We start from the raw sequence: 22,201 nt of genomic DNA, 5'->3' as shown, positions 1-22,201 counted from the left end.
TTAAGAAAAGTAGATCATGTTACTAATGCCTCATCATTCAGCCTAATAAGGCAACCTGTCTATTTTGAGCAAGGACAGAAGACATCTAAAGTGCCATTACCACCCAATGCAAATAAGTAACCTTGGCTTGGGTGAACCCAGACAAACCTGTAAGCAAATTTAGCTTTGCAAGTCAGTCTAGAAAGGATACCATTTACGCCCGTTTCTGAATCACCAGAAACCCAGGATCCAATCATAATCAATAAAGTGTAATTTCACTGCAGGTTAGGCCCCTGTAAGTGGTAAAACAAGACGTTTGGAAACAAGCATCAATGGGATCCTTTCCAGATGGACCTGCAGAGCAAATTCAAATCTGTTTACAGGTTTGTCTGGGTTGACTAGCTAAAGTAGACGGGTTTGAGTCAACTTTGAGTTTGAGACCCCTGCTCACTCTACGATCTTTGCACAGGCCTCAAGAACAAAGTAATATTAGCATAGAATTCTAAAACATAAAATACATTTTTAACATATTACTAGCACGACATCAACAGAAGAATGGGGGAGAGTGGGGTGATTGGTGCCAGCGGGGAAGTTGTGCCACCCCCTATTTCTAGGAAACAAGAAAATGGTCATGTGACCACACATTTTTGAAGACTCAGCCATTTCAATCATCCTGCAGAGAAGAGAGCCTCATTGCATGAGAGGTAAGTACATTTAAGTAAAAAAAAAACCTGTTTTTTGCCATTCAAAGTAAAATTTCTATGATCATGTTTTTTTTATTGTTGTGTCAAAACAGTTATAGACAAGTTTGAAAACATTTCACACATGTTTTAGTGCTTTGGTAAGCTACATTATGAGTCTATACAGCTAGCATGATGTTAGCTCAAATCTGATGGATGATGCATTTTTTCCAAAATGGTGGGGTTGGGGTGATTTGTGCCAAAAGGGCCTGGGTTAACTCACCCCCACTTATAAATAATGTTTTAAACATATTATTTTATTGTAATTGTGCATTTTACTCTTACATTTTATCACTAAAACTATGTGACATTCTTAATTTTAGACCAAAAATAGAAATATACCATCATGGCACAGAGTTAAGAGGAAGACAGGCAGGGCATACAGTACTGTATGGAGAAGGAGCTGGCAGAACATATAAAGGCACTAACAGGAATGCTCAATGCTCATGCAGATAAGAGAAGCAAAATTGGGTACTTATTTAGAGCGTATAGCATCAACTTATCTAAAGACAAGGGACGCAAGGGCTCAATAAGGGAAAATTTAAGAGATATGCTAATAATACTAATAAACTTTTAATATTTTCTAGGATGTGATTGGTTTGGAGCCTTTAAAGCACGCCGTCATTTGTCATGCCACACTCCTGAAGCAACCTCTGTTGGTAGAGCTACTGCCATTAATAGGCACAACATGGGGGAGTTATTTGGTAACCTAAAGTGATGGACAGGTAATCATATGGCTTTGACATGTCAGCCTCAGAAAAACACTCCTGTATACAGGACTCTCTCTCTCTCACACACACACACTGACCAGGAAACCTGGGAAGGAGAGGGGGAACATAATCTCTAGGTAGTAGCAGTGGCAGAGCTGACATCTACACAACCACATCCAACCACCTAAATCTGCTGTAAACTTCTCTGATCAACAAAACTTTAATCTCATTTCAGGTAGGACTTCCCTCCACACAAGATCTACAACATGGATGAAACTGGTGTGACAACCGAAAATGACCTTTGATGTGCTCATGTGGCGCAATAGGCTTGTAGAAAATTGGCCTTTGATGTTGTAAAATAACAACCTAAAATGAGTAATTTTGTATTGAATTTGTCTAGCTTTTATAAAGCATTACAGTGTCTGAGATCAAAATATACCGTTTTACTTCAATAATCAATAGCACAATTTACCCCAATGCATTCTCTTCAAAGGCACAACTTACCCCACACCGGGGGCAAGTGTGCCACAAGACCACTTTTTTTCAGAAAGCTATATCTCTTAAATACTAGTGATTGTTCCCAGAGATGCTCCACATTCTGAAATATATGTTCATATTGTAGTTGGAAGCATTACTATCATGGCCTCCCTTTAAAGTCACTTTAAGTAAAAACTGGCACAACTCACCCCACTCTCCCCTACAGTCTTCACAGACATGATTGACACAGAACCCAAGGCCTGTGACAGTGACAGAGGCAAGGAAGGAAACACACACAGACATCATTTTGGCAAAAGAATTTAAATATTTATTTTCCAGCATGAATAACTTTCATTAAATTCTCATCATAGAGCCATTGGGGAAGCAGCAGTAAGCCATCTCTGGTTTGTGGGGCACACGCTCCGATACTCCCCCTCCCCGACCCCACCTCATTCTCCAGACAACTACTTTAGCCAAGTAAACAAACACCTGGCGTGGCTATCTAAACAGAGAGAGCTCCAGCGTGGCAAACAGTAACCCAGCAGTAAACAGACAAAAAGGAGAGAGAAACAGTCAGCAGAGAGACACACATCAAAGACAGAGAGAAAGCAGTGAGTGAAAGAGAGAGAGAGAAAGAAAGAGAAGGTTGGATTTGAAAGGTTTGAAGATGAATTGCAAAAAAAAAAAAAAAAAGGAGGTCAAGGCATACTGTACTGTAGTGTGTTTAAGACTCCACAGCTACATATTTCTGCCCATCACACGAGAGAGACGTTTATCATCCTACAGCAAGCCAGAAGAGCCCTGTGGGGTGCACCAAACAGCAGCATGTTGGTCTTTTTGAAAGTTTCGGAAACTGCAGACCACCACAGTAAGACGGACACATTCAAGTATTGCAGGTTTAAGGCGGCTAAGTGTGGTCTTCGTAATAAGTTGACAGGTTCTCAGCTGTGAACCGCATATGAAATTAATATTTTGCATACGAAATTAATTGATAAACTAATCCATTTCAAGTAAACGTATTGGCTCTTTCAAAGGCAAGCCTCGATATGTTTGCTAGATCATTGAGCACTACATTGAACTTGGCCATTCATTAGTCTAACGATAAATTACTTTAGGATGGCTGTGCACAGCCTAGTCAGACTACTTTTCTACTCATACCTTCAAATGAGATGATAAACTCACAACTTAATCATGTCGCAACAGCACTTATTTCTAAAATCTGGAGATATCTGCCAACAAAATTAAGATTAAGAGGGATTTGGTGGTGGATACCATCAGCCAGTTTCCCGTAGATGCACTAAGTCTAGTCCTAAACTAGACTTGTTTCAGTGAGGATTTTCACTGATTTGTTTAGTCTAGGGCTAGACATAATCCATGTATGGGAAACCAGGCCTATATTTCATACCAAAGGAGGAAATTAAATAAAAATTACAAAGCATCCATTTAGAAGATTAAGCTATTGACAAAATACACAAAATAAATACTGATGCTTTGAGAGAGAAACCACCAACAACAACAACAACAACAGATTGCAGGTGGGGGAGGTTCCCCATTCCAAGCTACAGAGAAGATTTTCCATTTAAACTTGACACATCAAGCGGATTCCTCCTCCTGCATTCGAGATAACAGCTGACTCTGAAAGACATAAGGCCGGATTCAGCACCAAATCCGGGCTAAATCCGGCCCCAATTCGGCCCAGTTCCATTTCAGAGTCGGCTGTTATCCGGTACATTGGCTTTGTATATACTGCAGGCAGTGGTCTTGCTCAGTGTGGGGAGAGGCAAGTCAGTCGTCGTCACTCTCGCTACCGGACTCGCTCAGCTGCAGGTCGTTCTCTACGAGACAGAAACAGAGAGGTCACTAGGGGTGTCAGGCCCAGACCAGGAAAGAATCCTGCTTCTTGAACTTGCACAAAAAAGGATGTTACGGCATTTTAATAAATCATTTTTTTTTTGTTGAATGAAAGGGGTTTGCACTGCTCACAGATCTGGCCCGTTGTGTCCAACGCCATTTGATCACACATTCTACAAGCCTCTCTCTGTTAGTTATAGGGCCAACTAACAATTGAACATTCCAAAAAAAGGTGGAAGATTATCTCGACACAATGACAAACTGAACATGAACAAATGAACATTAGTAAAATATTGACTAAGATAAGCATGAACAATAGAAACATTTTAAAAGTAAAAAGTTTTGGCACAGATCCCTCATTTTGATTTGATTCCAATTCTCAAGTTAACAATTAATTGTCAATCCGTTTCCATTATCTCCCTCAGTTCTGACCAATACCAACCCCTTTACTCTCTCAGTACAGACATTGATTTTTCTCAGTACTGACCGGCAACAGCCCTGATCTCCCTCAGTACTGACCGGCAACAGCCCTGATCTCCCTCAGTTCTGACCGATACCAACCCTGATCTCCCTCAGTTCTGACCGATACCAACCCAGATCTCCCTCAGTTCTGACCGATACCAACCCAGATCTCTCAGTACTGACCGGTACTGACACTGATCGCTTCGCAGCCACGGGTGCCCTCTTTGCTAGACAGTTACAATGTAGCGGACTTACTGAGCGTGCTCATGAGATGACCACCTCCTCCTCCTCCTCCGCCGCCACCACCACCTTCCTCCGGCCGCACGTGAGAGGAAGAGGAAGAGGAGGTGGTGGTGGTGGTGAGGATGGGCATGCCCTGGTGAGGGGGCGCGGCTGGGGGCTGGCCTCTGCGTCTCTCGTCCTCTGATTCGCTGTCGCTGGAGCTGGAGCTGTCACTGGAGGAGGAGGAGCTTCGGGAGTCGGAGGAGCTGTCGCCACTGCTCATCTGATCCATCACACGTGCCTCCGCCATCAACTCTACACACAGCCCGCACGCACGCACACACACACACACACACACACACACACACACACACAAACATTATAACACATAATACAACACTAACACGTACCCCTGCAATCAAATCTGCACGTCTCTCTCACTCACTCACACACACACACCTCGACCTACATTACACATTTACTCATACAAAACCTAAGAGAAAATAAGATAAGATTTCAAAAAAGACCTTTTAAAGAAACCATGTTCTGTGATTCTGAACGCAGCCAAATTGCATTCTTCAATTGACCATTTTTAATACAGTGCCTCAAGTGGTACATTATAGCATTACAAGAGAGCCAGGCGAAAGTAGCTGGTCTGCATGCTTGCATCAATAAGTAACACAGAGCCCATTACATAAAAAGGGTTATGTCTACACATTCCATTGCCATCCAAGTCATTTTTGGATTTTTATACACAAAAAAAAAAAAAATCTAAATAGAACCCTCAGAAAAAATACAAAATGAAAATGAGTGGTTCCATTCAATCATGCCTCAAAAGTGACTCATTATGAGTCAAATCATACAACTGTGTCTCTGCAGCATCGGAGCACCAGCCAGTGCTGTTTGTGTTTCCTTTGAATCTGCCATGACCTTTGTGTGGCTAACGTCTGGCTCAACTAGTTCAACCACTACAGGGGTAATTAGGAGCACACAGATATCAAAACTCAGTTACACCGTGAATGTAGAAACCTACCTACACATGCCACAAGGTTTTGGAGTCATGCATGCAGTACTTCTATAGATAGATATGATATGGAATTTCCAATTATGGTTATGGTATTTGGCAGATGCTTTAGTCCAAAGTGACTATAGTATAGTATAGTATATGAAAATATGATGGTCCATCTCACTTCAGATTCTACTACTTAAAGCTTAAAAAAAAAAAAATAGTAGTTAAAACTTCTGCACTCATCCTGTGGTAATAGTATTGATCAATGTAGTATTATTTGCTACCTAAGGAAATTCACAATTTCGTCGCCGTATAAAAAAAATAAAATAAAAAAAATAAAAAAAAATTTTTGAAAACTTTTGAAATGAAGTTGTATGGACTGGACTTTTTTTTTTTGTTTGTTTTATGTTTTTTTTTTTTTTTTTTTTAAAACTGCGACGAAATTGTGAATTTCCTTAGGCAATCGACTCCTACGGACTTTCCCCTAAAGATGGCAGCAAAGATGGCAACAAAGATGGCAACATTTCCGGAAAGGTACTGGCTTGATGAAATTCATTCTGGACTCTCTATCCGACCACATAAAGACCTCGGGATACTTCGGTTTGGCTTTAGGGACCCTCTACTCACTACCACTACTTTTCAGAGTTAGACTATACCACGACCTCTGGACGCGCACTTTATATTGTATTGTGTACAAACTGTCCCATTAAAGGTTCACACTGGAGAAAGGCTCTCCCAGTAAGTACTTTTCAGAGTTAGACTATACCATATACCAAACAAAATACTTGTCATCAACAAGAGAATATAGTTGAATCTATTTGTTGTAAGGAAGTCTATTTTGTAACTTTTAGGAGCTGTAGGCTAACTGGTGTAACCCACTTCCAGTGAATTATGCTAAGATAACTAACCCACTTCCAGTGAATTATAGCCCAGTCCCAATGTCTCCCCTTACGCACTCACACACATTCTCGTGAACTTGCATAGGTGAGGGCTTAGGGCTGTCCCACTGCAAAATTGTGAAGTGATTGAGGGCTCACTCGCATCCTTTCTGAGCCCTTTCCCCAAGTTGGCATATGTGAACACTTTACTCAAGGGAATTACCTACAATTCATAACGCTGTGACGTGAAACCCGGGATTACCCAAAGGGAGGCTGGAAGCTTAAAAAAACTTAGGTAAACAACTGCCATAAAACTGAAACGGAAATGTGTTTGCAGCAGGTTTGTGTTGCCAATTTATAGGTCACAGGTGCCGTCCCATTCCTGATTTTGGGGCAGCCGTGGCCTACTGGCCTACAGAAGCTGAAAATGATTTTTAAAAAGATGCTTCTGCTGCCTTGGCATGCAAATCAGCCATGGTTCCTATGCACAGGGAACATACCCTACCCCACAGTAGGAGCTTAAATAGTTATAGGAACTGCAGAGAGGAACTCTTTAATCCCCAGTTCCATGCTGTCCGAATGCGTGAAAAAAGAACTGCAAAAAGTTCCTCCGGTGCGTAAGGGACTAGAGTGCTGCACGACCTCTGGACGCGCACTTTATATTGTGGCGCACCAGCGAGATCTACGACATTTTGATGTCAAATTCGCACGCGCAGTGACCAATGCGTAGAGTATGTAAAGACCTCTCTCGATGTCGTCCATGGGGGAGGCGGGGGAGAGCTTCTCCTTCGGGGGGGAGCTCTTGGAGCTGGACGAGGCCTTGCTGCTCCCTCCAGGCTTCAGCTGCTGGCTCAGGCGGCTCGTCTGCTGGTCCAGCCGAGACTGGATCTTACTGCTGCCCTCCGCCCTGCAGACACACACACAAATGCGAGCGAGCGCGCGCGCACACACACACACACACACACACACACACACATTTAGTTTGCTTATTCACACACACATACAATACCAACCTGAACACTCTCTCACTAGCTCTTGCTCACTCGGCAGAATGCTGCCTGAAAGTAAATATTGAATTACAGTATCTTGCTTCATTGCATGGGCACGCTTAGAGAACCTTCTCGTCACCTTCAAACAAGCACTGCAAGACCCACTCACCTGGTCTTCTTCACAGCGATGTTGCTGTTGAGCTTCTCCAAGCGGTACTCGCCTGTGTCGTGGTTGACTATGAGAATGCATTCCTTCATGTAGGGTCTTTTGGAGCCTTTGAACACGGTCACGGGAGCTGTGGAGCCCTGTAGTAACCAGGAGAAACACCACCCAAAATATCAAAACCACATCTCTGACACACCCTGACTAGAGAATAGCATGGGGTAGAAAAGGTTCACAACCCTTAGTGTTTTTGCCCACATATTGGAAACCGTATCAGTGGTCATACTCAGAACTGTTTATGGCTGGATTTTTTGTAGAATACTTCCTTTCCCTTCACCAAAACACATTTAGAGTGGGAAAACACTTCTTTAGGATACTGGTGCACCTTCAAAACCATTAGCATAAAGGAGATTCATTCATAAAACTACGATGTACACTTTAAAACAAATAAAGGTTAATAAAATCTTCAAATATTTCCAGGGAAATAATATACCTCAAGGTTTGGCAGTGTGATAGTGACCTGCTCCCCTTTGCCAACCTCTAACTCTCCCTCACATGTGGTGTCAATGGAGGCTGGTTTGAAGTCATCTGGGGGAAAAAGGCAAATATTTTTACGACATTAGGCTACACTAGTACATAAAATGAAGTGAAATCTAAATCCTGTGTGAGCAATCATGATGGAAACCCGTTCAGACGCTCATCACAAAAGAACAAAACTGTTATTTGCACTGCCATATTCTTCCAACAGGTGGAGCTATAACTCCGTGTTTAATGAAGCGAGCTCCTGATATCAACGTTCCCCTCACACCATCTGTTAGCTTATGGCCCGTTCAAAAACGTTTCGACAGAGTTGCGGTCATTTCAATAAGATCCATAGGGGGTTTATTATTTAATCAAATGATCCAGCAAACAACGAATGTCAAGGAGAGTGTCTCTTCACAGAGCTTTCTCTGGTTTATTTCCATTTTAGCGACAAGCAAGCACAGACACTATAGCTGCCCAGACAGAAGCCTGAACCAAGGTTTAACAAATATGCCTACTCATTTTCAGAAAAGGCAGCGCCATTGCTAGAATGGTTGGTAATATCAGTTAAAATGCTATACAACAGAACGAAAATGCTATTTAAAGGATGTCACTTACATCGAACCGTGTGGAATGCGCTTTTAGGTTGTTTCTCAAACGTCTCTCCCAATTTGAGGATATGCTCTTGATTATCAAAGTTGGAGTAGGCTGTTCCATTCATTCTAGATAAAGTTTAGTACCATATGTTTCTAACATGTAACTTTCTACTTCCATTCAAGCCCATCTATGGCAGAGGCAGCCACCTCACTCCTAAAGCCGACGTTTGTGTTTCTTGTGTTTTGATTGGCCCAATAATTTCGACGTACCGTCAACGACGCTTCATTATGCATTTTCTCATTTTATAATTCGCCAAACGCACTGTCAATCATTGTAACCGAACACACCAGGGTGGGACAAGTTATGCTACGGATTAGCGATGTTAGCCAGGTCCTGGACCAGAATCCACAGTTCCCTTTAACACTTGCCACAACAACGAAACTACAAATATCTGATCCTAGGTCAGTTGTAAAAGGCTAAAAACGAAGTAGGCTACACAAATATCAGGCGGAAGTAGCCCGTCTTTCCCTTTCCCTGCCTCTATTCTTCGTCACGTGGCATTGGTTGGTGCATCAACCTGTTAACAGTTGTCTGATAAATTTGCTGAATTTATCAATTCATTTAAGAGTAGGTCGGCCTAGCCCACTTACAGATTATTTCAAGTTAACTTCAGTGCTCGTTTAATAGGTTAGGACAAAGATTAATATATAAATAGCTAAATAAATACATACATACATAAATAACATTTGTAGCCTATTTAGCCTATTAAGCTATGTGATTAATGGATTGATTCACTTAAAGCCAACCTCAGCGACTTGGCCAACTGCTAACTTATGGCACCTGTCTTCAGTCAAAATCGGTGAATGAACAGTTCAGCCAAATTTATTTGTTTACTGTTTAAATAATGTGAAGGTGAATGTTATAGGCCTATTAACTATAGGCCTAATTAGGATTCCTAAATTATTATTATAAATAGGCTTATTTCTGAATAGCACTGTTTAACCAATATTTGAGGTGAATGTAGCCTAGGCCTATTTTACTATCACCTAAACCAAATGTTTCCCCAATGTTTTTGTTGTCAATCAAAATAGCTGCCATCACAGCAATATGCATAGAATTTGTTTGGCGTGTGTAACCTTCTGAACTTAGGCTACAGTTTGTTTATCTCTTGATGTTGTTAATATTTTATTTTAATGAATTAAGGTGTAGCCAACCTGTGCACTCACTGGTGTAATAGACTATGGTTGGGAACTACATATTCAGATGAGTTGTTCCTATGTTATTTGGAAGAAATGTTTAAAAAAACAAAGAAATGCAATATGTGTAAGCCTAATAGCTAAAATGGGTGATATAGTTGTCAAACAATATATAGGCTATGATTTAGGTGGGCTGACGTTTTGCACCACACAGCTCTGTTGGGGTGAAATCAGCTCATGTGCATCCTCCAACTGTTAATTAATCTTAAGCCCTTAAAACCTGCTGCCAGCACACTTTTGTGGACATATGTCTCCTAGGAACAATAGGAGATCAGAGCAGCCCACTGGGAATCTGGATTTTCAGGGATCACACTGGGGCTCGGAGCATCAAGGAATGTCAGGAGCACCAAGGAATGTTAGGATGTTGATCTATTCAGAGAAATTCCTTTAAAAGTGTTCCTTAATATCAAGATATTTCACAAAAGCCTGCTCATATTCCTTTCATTTTTAACAGTATAATGGACATTAGCCTAACTGTGAACTCCTAATTTGAGGGTAGGCTCAGACTTAGGTCATTGTTTAAGAGAGGAAATGTAGGATCATCAAAAATTGTTCTCGCTCAGATATTGGTTCTTTTTTTCTTTTCAGTAATGGTCTGTATGGAAACCTATTAGCCTTCGATGAGCTTTTGTCAGACAGAAATCAGAGTAGAACCTTTAAACAGAGAAAAGGGTGCCATAAATCATTTCTGTAATACTGAAGAACCTCAGTTCTCATGATCTTCTCATGATCAACAAGACCAATACATCAGTTTGTGGAGACGTCTCTTTTCTTCATCATGTGTGTGTGTTCAACAGCTTGCTTGAGTGGTCAGGGACTGTATACACATCACAGTGTCCATGGCAACATTTTCAAGTTCACGGTGGTGCCAGTCGGCCAGAAAGGAGACTCCCCGTAGCGCAGTAAGTTAATACCCCTTCCACAGGCGCCGTCCCCTGTCCCCGTCTCCGATAGACTTTATCAGCCAGATCGGGTGTCAGATGGTGCAAAGGGATACTGGTGTCAGTGCTCTATGTGCAGGACCACTCCAGGTTGCATTTCATGGGGTGATCCATGAGAGTTGATTCTTTGCAAGACTTACAGCATCAAGTAGTGGATTAAATACAATTTTGACACTTTTTATACTCAATAGATTTGAAATAAATAAAAAAAAAATCTTTGTCTTAGGCTTAAATCGTATTATAATCATATTAATTGAGAATATTCAAATGATGATGAATTTGATCCTGTTTGACTCAGACTTTCACACACTTTCAAAAATTAAAGCTCCCTAGTAGGCTATAGGCCAGAATGAGGGGCGCACGGTTTTAAGTGGCTTAAGCTTTTTTTTCCCTTTCGGCCAATCAGCACCACAGTCAGCGCTTGCTGTGTAGTTTCCAAGGAGACCTACGAGAGAGGACGGTGCCCAGTAGCGCTTCGCAGAGGATAGACAAGTAGCCTACTCCTCATACAAAGTGTTAAGTTACCGAGCGTAACTCACAAAGGGTGAGACAGAAAGAGATAGCGCATCGTATAAATGGCAGAGTGAAAGAAGTACAGAAAAGCATTGATGAATAGGCTAGACGTCAGCGAACGCAGGAGCGTGCGCGGGGCTTTGTGAAACGTCGCGAAACACATAAGGTTGGACAGAAAGGCTGTTGACTCCAGATCCTGCGTTGAGGGTGGTCGGTCGGCTACAGATTCCCTGAGCCCGTTTGAAAGCGGACTGAAAAGTAAACGTCGGATAGTAATGTAAGTAACAATGTGTAGCCTATCTTTATAACTAACGTTACGTTCCTAAAATTTAGTGACCTTGCTCTTTTACGAGATGTCATAATGAATTCTGCTAGAGGTAAAACAATGGGGGTTAAATTAATTGTCGTAGCCTACTGAGTTTTAATATGCTCGGCAACGCCTGCGGTCGGATAGAAGGCTCTCGCGGAACATCGATATTAATGCATGTGAAGAGGGCAGAAGTGCACATGGTCCTTTTTCGTTTTTCCTGAGGGTGGTAGTTATTAGTTCATCTTCGATTCTCTGCAGATCATACGCATAACCTCTCTGGTTAAATAGGCTTCTTGGTCAAATTATGGAAAGAAGATCATGTTTGGTTGGTTGATAGGCTATTGCTCCGAGAGTGATAGCCTATGCTTCAGGTAGACTGCTATGCAAATTGTTGCCTTCTCGCGTTTGCTTAAATTCACACAAGGCTCTCGGTTCCTCTTGGATGCCAATAAACCGTGCAATAGGCTAGGCCATAGGGGTTTTTCAGAATTATTGTGTTCCTTCGATTATTATATTTGGCAGTGAAATAATGTGTTAACACGTTGGGTAGGCCTACCACCCGTTGTTATCCAATTATCTGGCATAGGCTGTCTCTTTCAGAAACATTTTTTTTTTCAGGCATTTCACAGACCATTCAGTTCGTATTTTCCATTCAACGTTCGATATGCAGTCAGTTCCGGCGCAGCCTGCTCGGCTCTGCTCTGAAATGTCTTCATTTAGCGACAGCAGCAGCACCAACAGCTGCCCGACAGCCCGAGCCGGGCTCCTGAGGATACAGGTAAACGAGCATGTTGGCGGGCACTGCATGTCGTCAGCATTTAAGGCCTATTAGGTCTAAAGGTCGGCCCAAAAACAGGTTTAGTTTTGATGGGCACAGGTGGTGTCCAGCTGGAACTTTCAAAACCTGAAGGGCAGTGGAGTTGGAACCAGGTGTATTTCAAGCCAGGAGAGAGACTTTGCCCGTTTCGTGTTGTGGCTGCTGCAGAAACTCCTAATAAGGTCTATGGCATGAGGGCTATCCATGCTTACAAGTCTGTCACACCAGTTTTGGCCTGGGGGTATAGCAGTCTCTTGTAAATAGCCCCCATGCTGTTTCAGAGGCAGCAGTCCCTGCCAGCCTCTTTACATACAATTTGGCATTAAATATTGATTAGGTCTGATGGAGATGGAAACCCCCCCACGATCCCTCAGCTGATGGACCTATAGGCCTTCTGTGAGCCTGGACATCTGCCATAGTGGAGAGAGAAAGGAGTCTACTGTATGTGTGACTGGCACTCACAAGGAAGACATTTGTACCAATTCACCCCATGACTGCATGACTTGCTTTATATATGTGTGTGTGTGTGTGTGTGTGTGTGTGTGTGTGTGTGTGTGTGTGTGTGTGCGCACCTGCTTGTGTTTGTGTGTGCTTGTGTGTGTGTCTGCGTGTGTGTGTATGTGTGTTTGTGTGTGTGTGTGTGTGTGTATGTGTATGCATGTGTGAGTGTGTGTGTGTGTGTCTTTGCTCGGGTACCACTTTCTGCCCTCAGTCAATCCCCCTCCCCAGAGTCATGTGGCGAGTATAAATGAAGTGAAATGTCACGCTTGTGATTTTAATTGGACTACTTAAGGACCTCTGGATTAATCCGAGACAAAGGCAGCTCTTGATTTCATTATTCAATGTGCCAGATGAGCCCCCCAACCCCCCCCCCCCCCCCCCCCCCCCCCCGCTCTGCTTCCTGTAAAGTAATGTGATGTAACATTGAAATGTATTATGACTCCTTGGGAAATTGAAATAGCCAATATTTTGGTTAAACCCACCCAGTTAGGTTTAATTGATAGGATACTGAAGGATCTTCTGTGTGTTATTCACTATACTGCACTATGTGGTGAGTGAGGGGAGGATGCTGTGAGCACAGGGCTGGTTTGATTCCATGTGAGGTTGTTTGGTTAATCACCTGAGCAGGTGGAGCAGCCCCCACTCAGACGGATCCTGTGGGGACTCTGCTCTGGGAACTTAAGGGATTTGTGTGAGCTGAGCCTGTTTGAACAAAAGCCAACCAGCGCTGTCTCCCCCCCCCCCCCCCCCCTCCCTCTCTCTCTATCTCTCCTTTTTTATTACATGTTATTGCCTTCTCCTGCTACAGCCTTCTCAGCGCATAGCAAAAAGCATTGGATAGTCAATACCACTAGACTTAATGAGACATGCTTGGGCAGTCCAGAGGACCATGCCGGTGGACATCTCCCATACTCCCGAGTTAACGGGGTCGGCGTCCTATGGTGGTCAAGCCCGCCGCCGGGCACGGGAGACGGCGCGGCCCATAAATGTAATCATTTTAATTTAGCCTTGAGCGGATGGGCTGGCCGGCCGGTCGGTCAGCATATACGGCCGTGATGAGGACGCAGTTGTTGTCCATTAAGCTATTGCCTGAGATAAAGAGCAGGGCCTGAGAGGGAGATCTCTGTGTTACATAAGGAGGAGGCTCGTTAGAAGGGTAATTAAGTGATTGCTGTGGTTTTTACTTATTGGTCCAAGTCGTGCTTAGTGGACAGAGCTCTTCGGGGAAGTTAATTCTGATGAGACAAGCGGGCACTGGATCAGAACTTTTAACTGCAGACGCGGGCAGGTCAGGAGTTTCCTGACATTTGACTTCAGCTCTGGATGTAGCAAATTATTCACTCGTGAGCCCAGTGACATCCATAGCTTGTGTGTCAGTTCTTTTAGATGGCTGTGCTAGCAGTATCCAATTGGTTTATATCTTCATGTCCTGTTCTATCTTTTGGTTACGTAACAGCGAGGCTATTATTCAAATGGGAGTATCAATGGCAATGGTGTAACCCAGATGTGAACCTGTACAGAATTATCTGTGGTTTTCTCTGTGTGTGTGTGTGTGTGGGGGGGATCTGTGTGTATAATGTATGTGTGTATCAGGCACTTTGCAAATGGATAGGTTTGACTGAAATGAATGCATACACATCCCCATCAGTTAGTGTGTGTATGTGTGTGTGTGTGTGTGTGTGACAGAAAAAGTGTGTGTATGTGCTTCCTGCGTATGTGTGTCTGCACACTTAACAGGAAATTAGTTTCTTTTGTAGTGAGTGAAGAGGAGGAGGCTAGACCTCTCCTTCTCCTTCTCCTCGGCGCTCGTCTCAGAAGTGGACGGTCTGAATCACCGGACCCCATCTACATCCTGACCGCTGGTAACCGATCCCGGCATGGTCACTCTGCTGGAGATAAACTTACATTACTTCCTCTCAATGATACATGATCACTACACTACTGCAGATGTCTTTAGCCAAAGCAGGAGAAGACACTTTGTTTTGTGATAAAATGTGTAAAATGATCTGTGTGTGTGTGTGTGTGTGTTTGTGTGTGTGTGCGCGTGCGTGTGTGTGCGTGCGTGTGTAGCTGTATGGTGTGTGTGTGGTGTGTGTGTGAGTGTGTGTCCATGCGTGTGTACACGCATAGCTGTATGGTGTGTGTGTGTGTGTGGGTTGACTGCAGATGTTGACTGTGATGAAGTGCCCCAGTTGTTCGGAAAGAAACCCTGCAGTGGCTCAGATTAGCTTAGCACCGAGAAAGAAAAAAAAGCATGGAAGGTCCGACCCTTCAGTGAGCCAGTGACGTCAAATCCGCTTGCTTTTGTCCTGCAGGCCCAAATAGATTTGGCCCCAGCACCATCCAAGGAGTGTGATATAGTGGCAACACTGAGTATATATTTTCCTTAAAAGAAGATGAATCCATCCAATTATAGAGCATGCAATTAAATTATTACTTTGCTGGCTTGAGCACAACGCAAATATGCCCTGGGACCATAGAAGGATCGGACAATGAGCTATAGTGTGTGTGTGTGTGTGTGTGTGTGTGTGTGTGTGTGTGTGTGTGTGTGCGTGTGTGTGTTTGTGTGTTCTTTGCAATATTTACGATCAGACGTACCCATTTCTCCCTGGTTTATGCCCCCAATTTGTTGTTAATGGTGGTCTAGTCTGGGGGGGGGCGGGGGTATTTTCTAACATGGTTGCCAGTGAAGGCCACCCCTCCCAGCTCGTCTGCACAGTAAACACCTCCCATTGTTTCTCATCTGCAACCGCAGTCGCAGCTGCTTTTGGGGTGGTGACAAACGCACCGTTTATTTCCTTCCCCGACCCCCCCACTACCGCCCCCACCCCCGCCCGCCCCACCATCCCCCACCATAACCCACCTCGACCTTGAGATCCCCCCAACAAAGAGACTGTCAACGCTGGGAGCAGCAGACGGATGGTGAGGTCCCTGGTGCCTGGTTATATGGAGCAAGACACAAATTACTGATGGGGTAATTAAACCGTATTGCAGATGGGTAACCAAACACTGAAACAGGGGCCTTCAACCAGGTTCAACATCACCTCTCTCTCTCTCTCCTCTCTCTCTGTTTCTCTCTATCACTTACACACACACACACACACACACATTAATTACCAATTACCCTGGCAGTGAAAAGAGTTTGATTGTAGCATCTGCACCTGCAGATACTGTTTAATTCATGGTCATTCTGAACAGCTGTCTTAATGATTCGAACCCCTGCTATAGTACAGCTGCTATTTTTAAAGGCAGTATTCTACCCGCAGTATTCTACGTCTGACTTCTTTTGGGTTTGGTCGTTACTATCACTAAGCCTGTCATCGCCTTTCTGCATTGCCAGGCTGCACCTGTCTGTGAGCAGTGCAGATGTCATGTAAGTACACCTGGTTTGGCGTGTTTCTCTCTGAATGCACCCGACAGCTCTCAAGCACTGAAGAAAACATTCTGTGCCTCTGAAGGAGTAGTGTACAGTTACAGGAACGCATAAAAAAGTAAAAATAAATGTTACAAAAAAAATCTAATAAGAAATCAAATTGATGGAAGAGGTTAACTTCTAATATGCATGGGTGTAGTGCGCTTCATGTTAAAGGTAAACTATGCAGTATTGGCAATTTCCTTACTGTTTTCTCGGTTTTTGCTTCTTTTTCGCTGGCTCTGTCATGACAAATATCTGAGAAACTCCATCGCTACCTTTTTCTAGCCGGTTCCTGGCGTGTATGTGTATTTGAATGCAGTAAATCAATTCGTTACACTCGTTATACTTCCTGACACTGAGCCCGCCGGCCAACAGTTGCAAGGGTGGTTTTTCCGCTCACAGGCGCTAGGGGGAAGCGAGACGGCCACCATTCAACCCGAAAAAAGTCATATAACCATTCCAATGACTCTGAAGCTGTTAAATTAAGGTAAATTAAGCTAAAAAACTTGCATATTAAGCTAAAAAGCTGCATAGTGTGCCTTTAATATAAATACTTTTATTTGCATCAAATTGTATTAGCTGTTCATAACTCCCCCCTTGAGTAGGATAGTGTGCATTTTTATTAATTTGCATAGCATAGCACAAGAGATGGAAGCATGCACAAGCATGATTGACATGAAATGAAAAACAAAACATTCAGATGAGTTGGCTGGAATCCCAACTAGTTACTCCCTTTTAGTCACCAGTATACAGGCTGGAAGCCGTCAAGAAAGATTCTTGCAAGACAAAATGTAATGTTGCAAAAATGTTCTGTGACCTCCGCAAATCACCAGGTTAAAATTTGAATTAAACACAGAGAGCTGAGAGCCCATTTACTCTCCTTTGAGCTGGAGAGACGTCGACAGAGGCTGTGCCCACATCTCTTGTCTCTCCTCGTGACGGATGGGCGGAAGGCTGGAACAGTGTGGAAAATGAATGCAGGGGCAGGGCACGAGGGTTAGGAGGTCACTTAATAAAATGCTAATACCAGCACTTACCGTCCACGCCCTGTCAAGCAAACACGGCCCTCCGGGACTCCACTCAGAACAGGGGAATGCTGACTGGAGAGTTCAGCCAGGCCTTTTCTTTATGTACGTCAATTTACTGTAGATATGGCAGTGGATGCAGAGCTGTGAATGTATTGTAGATATGGCAGTGGATGCAGAGCTGTGAATGTATTGTAGATATGGTGGTGGATGCAGAGCTGTGAATGTATTGTAGATATGGTGGTGGATGCAGTGCAGAGTATTTGTGTGATTTGCAGAATAGGAATTTAGAATGTACTGTACAATTTAGAATATAGAATTAGAATGGAGGTGATGCTTTTGATAAACACACATAAAACACATCAAATGGTAACTCAATTCATTTTAATTAGTTTAATTTTCATTGTGGTTAAGGAACTCTACAATATTAAACACAAGGCTTCATTAGCATCATGGCCTCACTGGTTAATTTACTTCCTTGTTTACATGTTTAACAGGAATTACTGTTAAATTAATTCTAATTGAGTGTGTGTATGTGTACTGTATGAACTAGCTTTATGGCATTTTTTGTAATTTAAGCAGATATTACAAAGCAACTAACTAAGCAACTCCAGTACTGACAATTCTGTATCTCAATTCTGTAGTCTATTACATCCAACTTTTTCTGTCGATAGCAGTTGTGGTGCTGTACGCAAAAACAAAAAAAACAAGCCTATAATTTGTCTGAGCCTAAGCTCTGTGGGAGTTGTTCTCATGACCTCAACGTTGATAAGACCTCGCACTAACAGCTGAGTCACACGTGTGGCACTCTCCAAACAGCTGTGGCTTAAGCAGATCAACACCTCACCCCCCCACCCCCCAAGGCCAGCTACCTGCCAAGGCGTCACCTGACAGCCTTAAATCCTGCCGCACACGCCAAGTTTTAAATGAGGTATTGCAGTGACATCTGTCGCAGCGAGATGCTCAGCACTCTGTCTGTGTGGCTGTGGATCACTTGCTGTTTTTGGGCTAATCACTCAGGGATAGTCATTTGTTGGCCAGCGCATATGGGGGAGTAAATTTCATCAGGAAACTCATTGATCACAGATGTGGAGACTCTTCTGTTGCAGACGGCACACCTACATCATGGTTTATGAGGACAGAAAACAAACAAACAAACAAATAAACAAAATCAAATCCTCAAATGCTTCCACCCAGTTTATGCTCAGGTGTCGCAGGTTATTTCAATTATGTTGTTTTACAACATAACGTGACTATATTGATGATGACAATAAATGATGATCCATAACAAAGAAAATACTTTTCTGCATTGATCACATGTTGTCCACTCACTCACTGTGATGTCCTCGCTTCATCTGTCAAAGTCCAGTGCATCCGTCTTAATCTGTCTTTCGTTATCTAATTGCTTTGAGGCCGCTGATGCCCTGCTAACATGGCTTACTGGCAGCGATGTTTGGCAGGCTGAACTGGGAAAACATTACCCAGTGTGCACTGCTCCTCTTGGGACTGTCCATCAAGCAAATAACGCTCTGATTACCCCCCCTGTGTACACCTAATCCATCACATCTTATTAGTGGCCGCCGTACATTAGCATATTTTAGCACAAAAGGCAAACCCATTCTAATGTGGAACAATGCCTAGTCTCTAGCCTGGTTTACCTGCCAATAAACACACACACTGACATACACTCATGAGAGAGACTGACACACAGACACACACACACTCATCACATATGCATACACCACACACACAACCACATTCACATACACACAAACAAAACACATACACTCTCATTTAATATACACACACACTCACAAGAGACAGACTCACACTAATTATCTGTCTCGCACACACACACACACACAGATGAAACACATACACTCTGATCTGATATACACACACATACTCATACACACGACACACACACACTCCATGACACATTCACACACTCATAGGTTTATAGACAGTCGGTCAGTGGTATCATTTCTGCCCTGGAGGTAGAGCGCTGAGCTGTCACCATGAGGGTTTCTGAGTCTCTGTTGTTTTCCTTGACTGCAGATGGCTGCTGCCTGCTCATTTGGGGGTTAGTCAAGGGTGAATATATAGTGAGGTTTCCAGCTGCGAACCCCTCACACTCCAGCTGCTACACACACACACACTACCGGTGTCTGTGGTGGGTGTGTGTGTCTGTCACTTTTCCAAGTGGTGTCAGTAGGATGTGATGTGTGGTCAAGAGTGTATGTAATCTGTATTCATGTTTGGTGTATGTGCTGGTATCTTGGTACTGTGTGTGTGTGTGTGTGTGTATTTGACATCACTGTGTACACGTGTATTTGTGTGTCTGTGAGTATGTGTGTACACACACACACACATATAGTATTTGTGTGTGCTTTTGTTTGCCGTGTGTGTATAGCTGGCATATCTTGGCAGGAACACATGTGTGCTAAGATAATAAGTGTGCAGCGTCCCAGCAGGGGTCTCCATCTCTGAGAGGGTTTGAGGGCTGGAGCTGACCCCTGCCGGCAGAGTCTGTCCCAGACCCCCTCCAACCCTCCACACACACACACACACACACACACACACACACACACACACACACACACACACACAAACACAATTTCAGCGGCCCAATGACCGTGTCTTCGCCCAACAGCACTCCGCTGTAATTACCCAGCATCCCTCAGTCCAGGCGAGGTGCCATACTGACTCCGCAGGGCAAACTAGGGGGTCCCTAGGGAGGAGGAAAAGAAGGAATTGGAGGAACTATAAACTCATGAACAATATTGAGTATCTCCCACCTGTCTGTTGATTCCTGCAAATTCTATCTGCTATTTTGAGTAGGACACGGTGGTCAACTACTTTGAGGTTGTTGTGAATTTGACCTGGTTGGTCTCATTTCTGTTATGTTTTGCATTTCCTATTGTCTGATGGTTATGAAAGAAATAAAGTAGGTCTGAAAATTATGGCACTAAGAAGGATTTGGGGTATTATTTGTGTTGAACAATACAGCCCTGTTTTATGTGCTCCGTCACCTGGCCCGTACCTGCATAACTAGTCTACTCGAAATGTGACATACCTCTTCTGACCTACATTTTAGTCTCAGAAAAACTGCAGGTTGTGACCTTCATATGTTCCTTATGATGAGTATTCCTCAATGATAACCTTCATATGTTCCTTATGGTGAGTTCTACTCAATGATAACTTCCATATGTTCCTTATGGTGAGTTCTACTCAATGTGATCCTCAGCTAGTGACAGTTCTTCAAGAGCTGAGATCTTCTATCAGGCAGATAAGCAATTGGGTTCTTCAGAATCCCGCACCAGCAAGTTCTAAAGTCGAATCTGTAACTGCTCTACATTCGGAACAAACAGGAGAACCGCAGTGTCCTCGACGCGATTAACTCTCCTTGTTCCAAGCGTTCTCATTGAGTATTCAGGTCAGGCCTTACACAGCCTTCTCCTTTTTTCTCACCAGGTTTGAGGTAATCCTCTAAGGAGCTGATTAAGCCAAGTGGCGGCCAGGTAAAAGGGTTAGTGAGGCGGCCCCCAAAGTTACGTGTTACAATATTAACACGTCAGCGTTTCAGCCACTACCTAAATCTCAGTCTGGTATCACTCTCTCTCTCTCTCTCTCTCTCTCTCTACCTCTCTCTCTCTCTCCCCTCTCTCTCTACCTCTCCCTCTCTCCCCTTCTCTACCTCCCTCTCTACCTCTATCTCTCTCTCTACCTCTCCCTCTCTCTCTCTACCTCTCCCTCTCTCTCTCTTCTTTATCTTTAACCCAACTTTATTGGCATGAACGTTTCAATAACATTATTGCCAAAGCTCAGCTCAGTCAGTCACAAAGCTACCTCTCTCTCTACCTCTCCCTCTCTCTATTTCCTTCTCTTCCTCTCATTTTCTCTCTCTCACTCTCTCTCTCTCTCACTTTCTCTCGCTGAATTCATGTTTAAAAGAGCAGTTGGGACGCACATGTAGCCCATTCCTGCGTTTCCCGTTATTCCCGAGGGCTGACGCAAGGCTTCCACGGAGCCGAGGAGAGGAGTGGTGCGTGAAACGCCACCTCTGCTGACTTCCTCAGGACCATTCCGCTGAATAAATGATGCCATTCCCCCTCATTTGATCTGAATAAAAATGAATAAAAAGACCTCTGCTCTCCGCATGTCTCCTTACCTCTGATAGACCGATGGAATTAAAGATACCCCCTTTCACTGGCAATGCACTTGACACACATTTAATCCTTTAACCCCTTTGGTTAAGAATAAAATGTCTAGATCTCTCACAGGTATTTAGCATTGTGCACCCTGCTCACTTTCCTTTCTGCTTTCTAGCATTTGAAGCCAGTGAATCTGAAGCGTGTGAGAGCAAAATGGCGTTTTTGTTCATGGTCTTATATTTGCCTTGAGCGTCTACTCCCTTGCATGCATTGTTTCAATCGCTTTGAATAAAACTGACTGAGAGTAGATTTGAGTTTAGAGTAGAATTCTGAATTATGGTCCTCCTAAATTCAAGTAGGCCTACGCCCACTTAAGCTGAAGCACTTCAGAAGGCTGCACCATACCTGTTTATAAAGAGGAAAAGCATTTGTCCAGTACGTTGGTCCAGTAAACTGACCGAAACCCAAGGTCTAAGCCTTAGTTACAGTAGGAGACATGCATTGATGTGAGTTCCAGGCACCTCCAAGCATAACAGGAGTGTTTTATTGACCACATGAGCTCAATGAAAGAGTGGCGAGCATGGCCAGGGAGTGCTAGCAGGCTCACAGCATTGACAGACGGTTTATGGACAAACATTCATTTGCTAATGGGAGCAGTGGCCGAGAGATG

General features: G+C 43.5%; 2 protein-coding genes and 2 long non-coding RNA genes across 4 annotated transcripts in view; 2 read left to right on the top strand and 2 right to left on the bottom strand.

The window, feature by feature from the left end:
* The first annotated feature begins 506 nt into the window (after positions 1 to 506).
* LOC121690010 lies at positions 507 to 1,786 on the top strand. The gene is made up of 3 exons (XR_006024964.1): positions 507 to 683; positions 1,307 to 1,444; positions 1,665 to 1,786. It is a non-coding gene; the product is annotated as an uncharacterized LOC121690010 (long non-coding RNA).
* Positions 1,417 to 21,016, bottom strand: LOC121690039. The gene is made up of 3 exons (XR_006024976.1): positions 20,993 to 21,016; positions 20,454 to 20,458; positions 1,417 to 1,508 (listed from the first exon to the last, which is right to left on the bottom strand). It is a non-coding gene; the product is annotated as an uncharacterized LOC121690039 (long non-coding RNA).
* On the bottom strand, positions 2,212 to 8,850 carry eaf2 (ELL associated factor 2). Its single transcript, XM_042070265.1, has 6 exons — positions 8,621 to 8,850; positions 7,974 to 8,068; positions 7,487 to 7,623; positions 7,072 to 7,235; positions 4,475 to 4,756; positions 2,212 to 3,741 (listed from the first exon to the last, which is right to left on the bottom strand). The coding sequence occupies exons 1-6, from the start codon at positions 8,721 to 8,723 to the stop codon at positions 3,692 to 3,694; spliced, it is 831 nt and encodes a 276-aa protein (XP_041926199.1). The 5' UTR covers positions 8,724 to 8,850; the 3' UTR covers positions 2,212 to 3,691.
* si:dkey-91i10.2 (uncharacterized protein LOC555224 homolog) overlaps positions 11,216 to 22,201 on the top strand; it is a 71,985-nt gene continuing 60,999 nt past the window's right edge. Inside the window, exon 1 of the mRNA XM_042070006.1 lies at positions 11,216 to 11,586. The gene's annotated coding sequence lies outside the window, so the exon portion shown is untranslated. The remainder of the gene's footprint in view (positions 11,587 to 22,201) is intronic.

Source organism: Alosa sapidissima, chromosome 2 (assembly GCF_018492685.1).
Source record: "Alosa sapidissima isolate fAloSap1 chromosome 2, fAloSap1.pri, whole genome shotgun sequence".
NCBI lineage: Eukaryota > Metazoa > Chordata > Actinopteri > Clupeiformes > Clupeidae > Alosa > Alosa sapidissima.
Note: the sequence above shows the minus strand (reverse complement) of the source record. Positions and strands in the feature narration are given on the sequence as shown.

Bases quoted from the DNA above. Each gene is read 5' to 3' on its own strand.
- eaf2 (XM_042070265.1), bottom strand. From the start codon at position 8,723: ATGAATGGAACAGCCTACTCCAACTTTGATAATCAAGAGCATATCCTC. The intron at 4,757-7,071 runs GTCTTTACATAC...GGCTGTGTGTAG, and splicing joins CATGGACGACATCGAGAGAG to AGTTGATGGCGGAGGCACGT. The intron at 3,742-4,474 runs GTAAGTCCGCTA...TCTGTCTCGTAG, and splicing joins TCATCTCATGAGCACGCTCA to AGAACGACCTGCAGCTGAGC.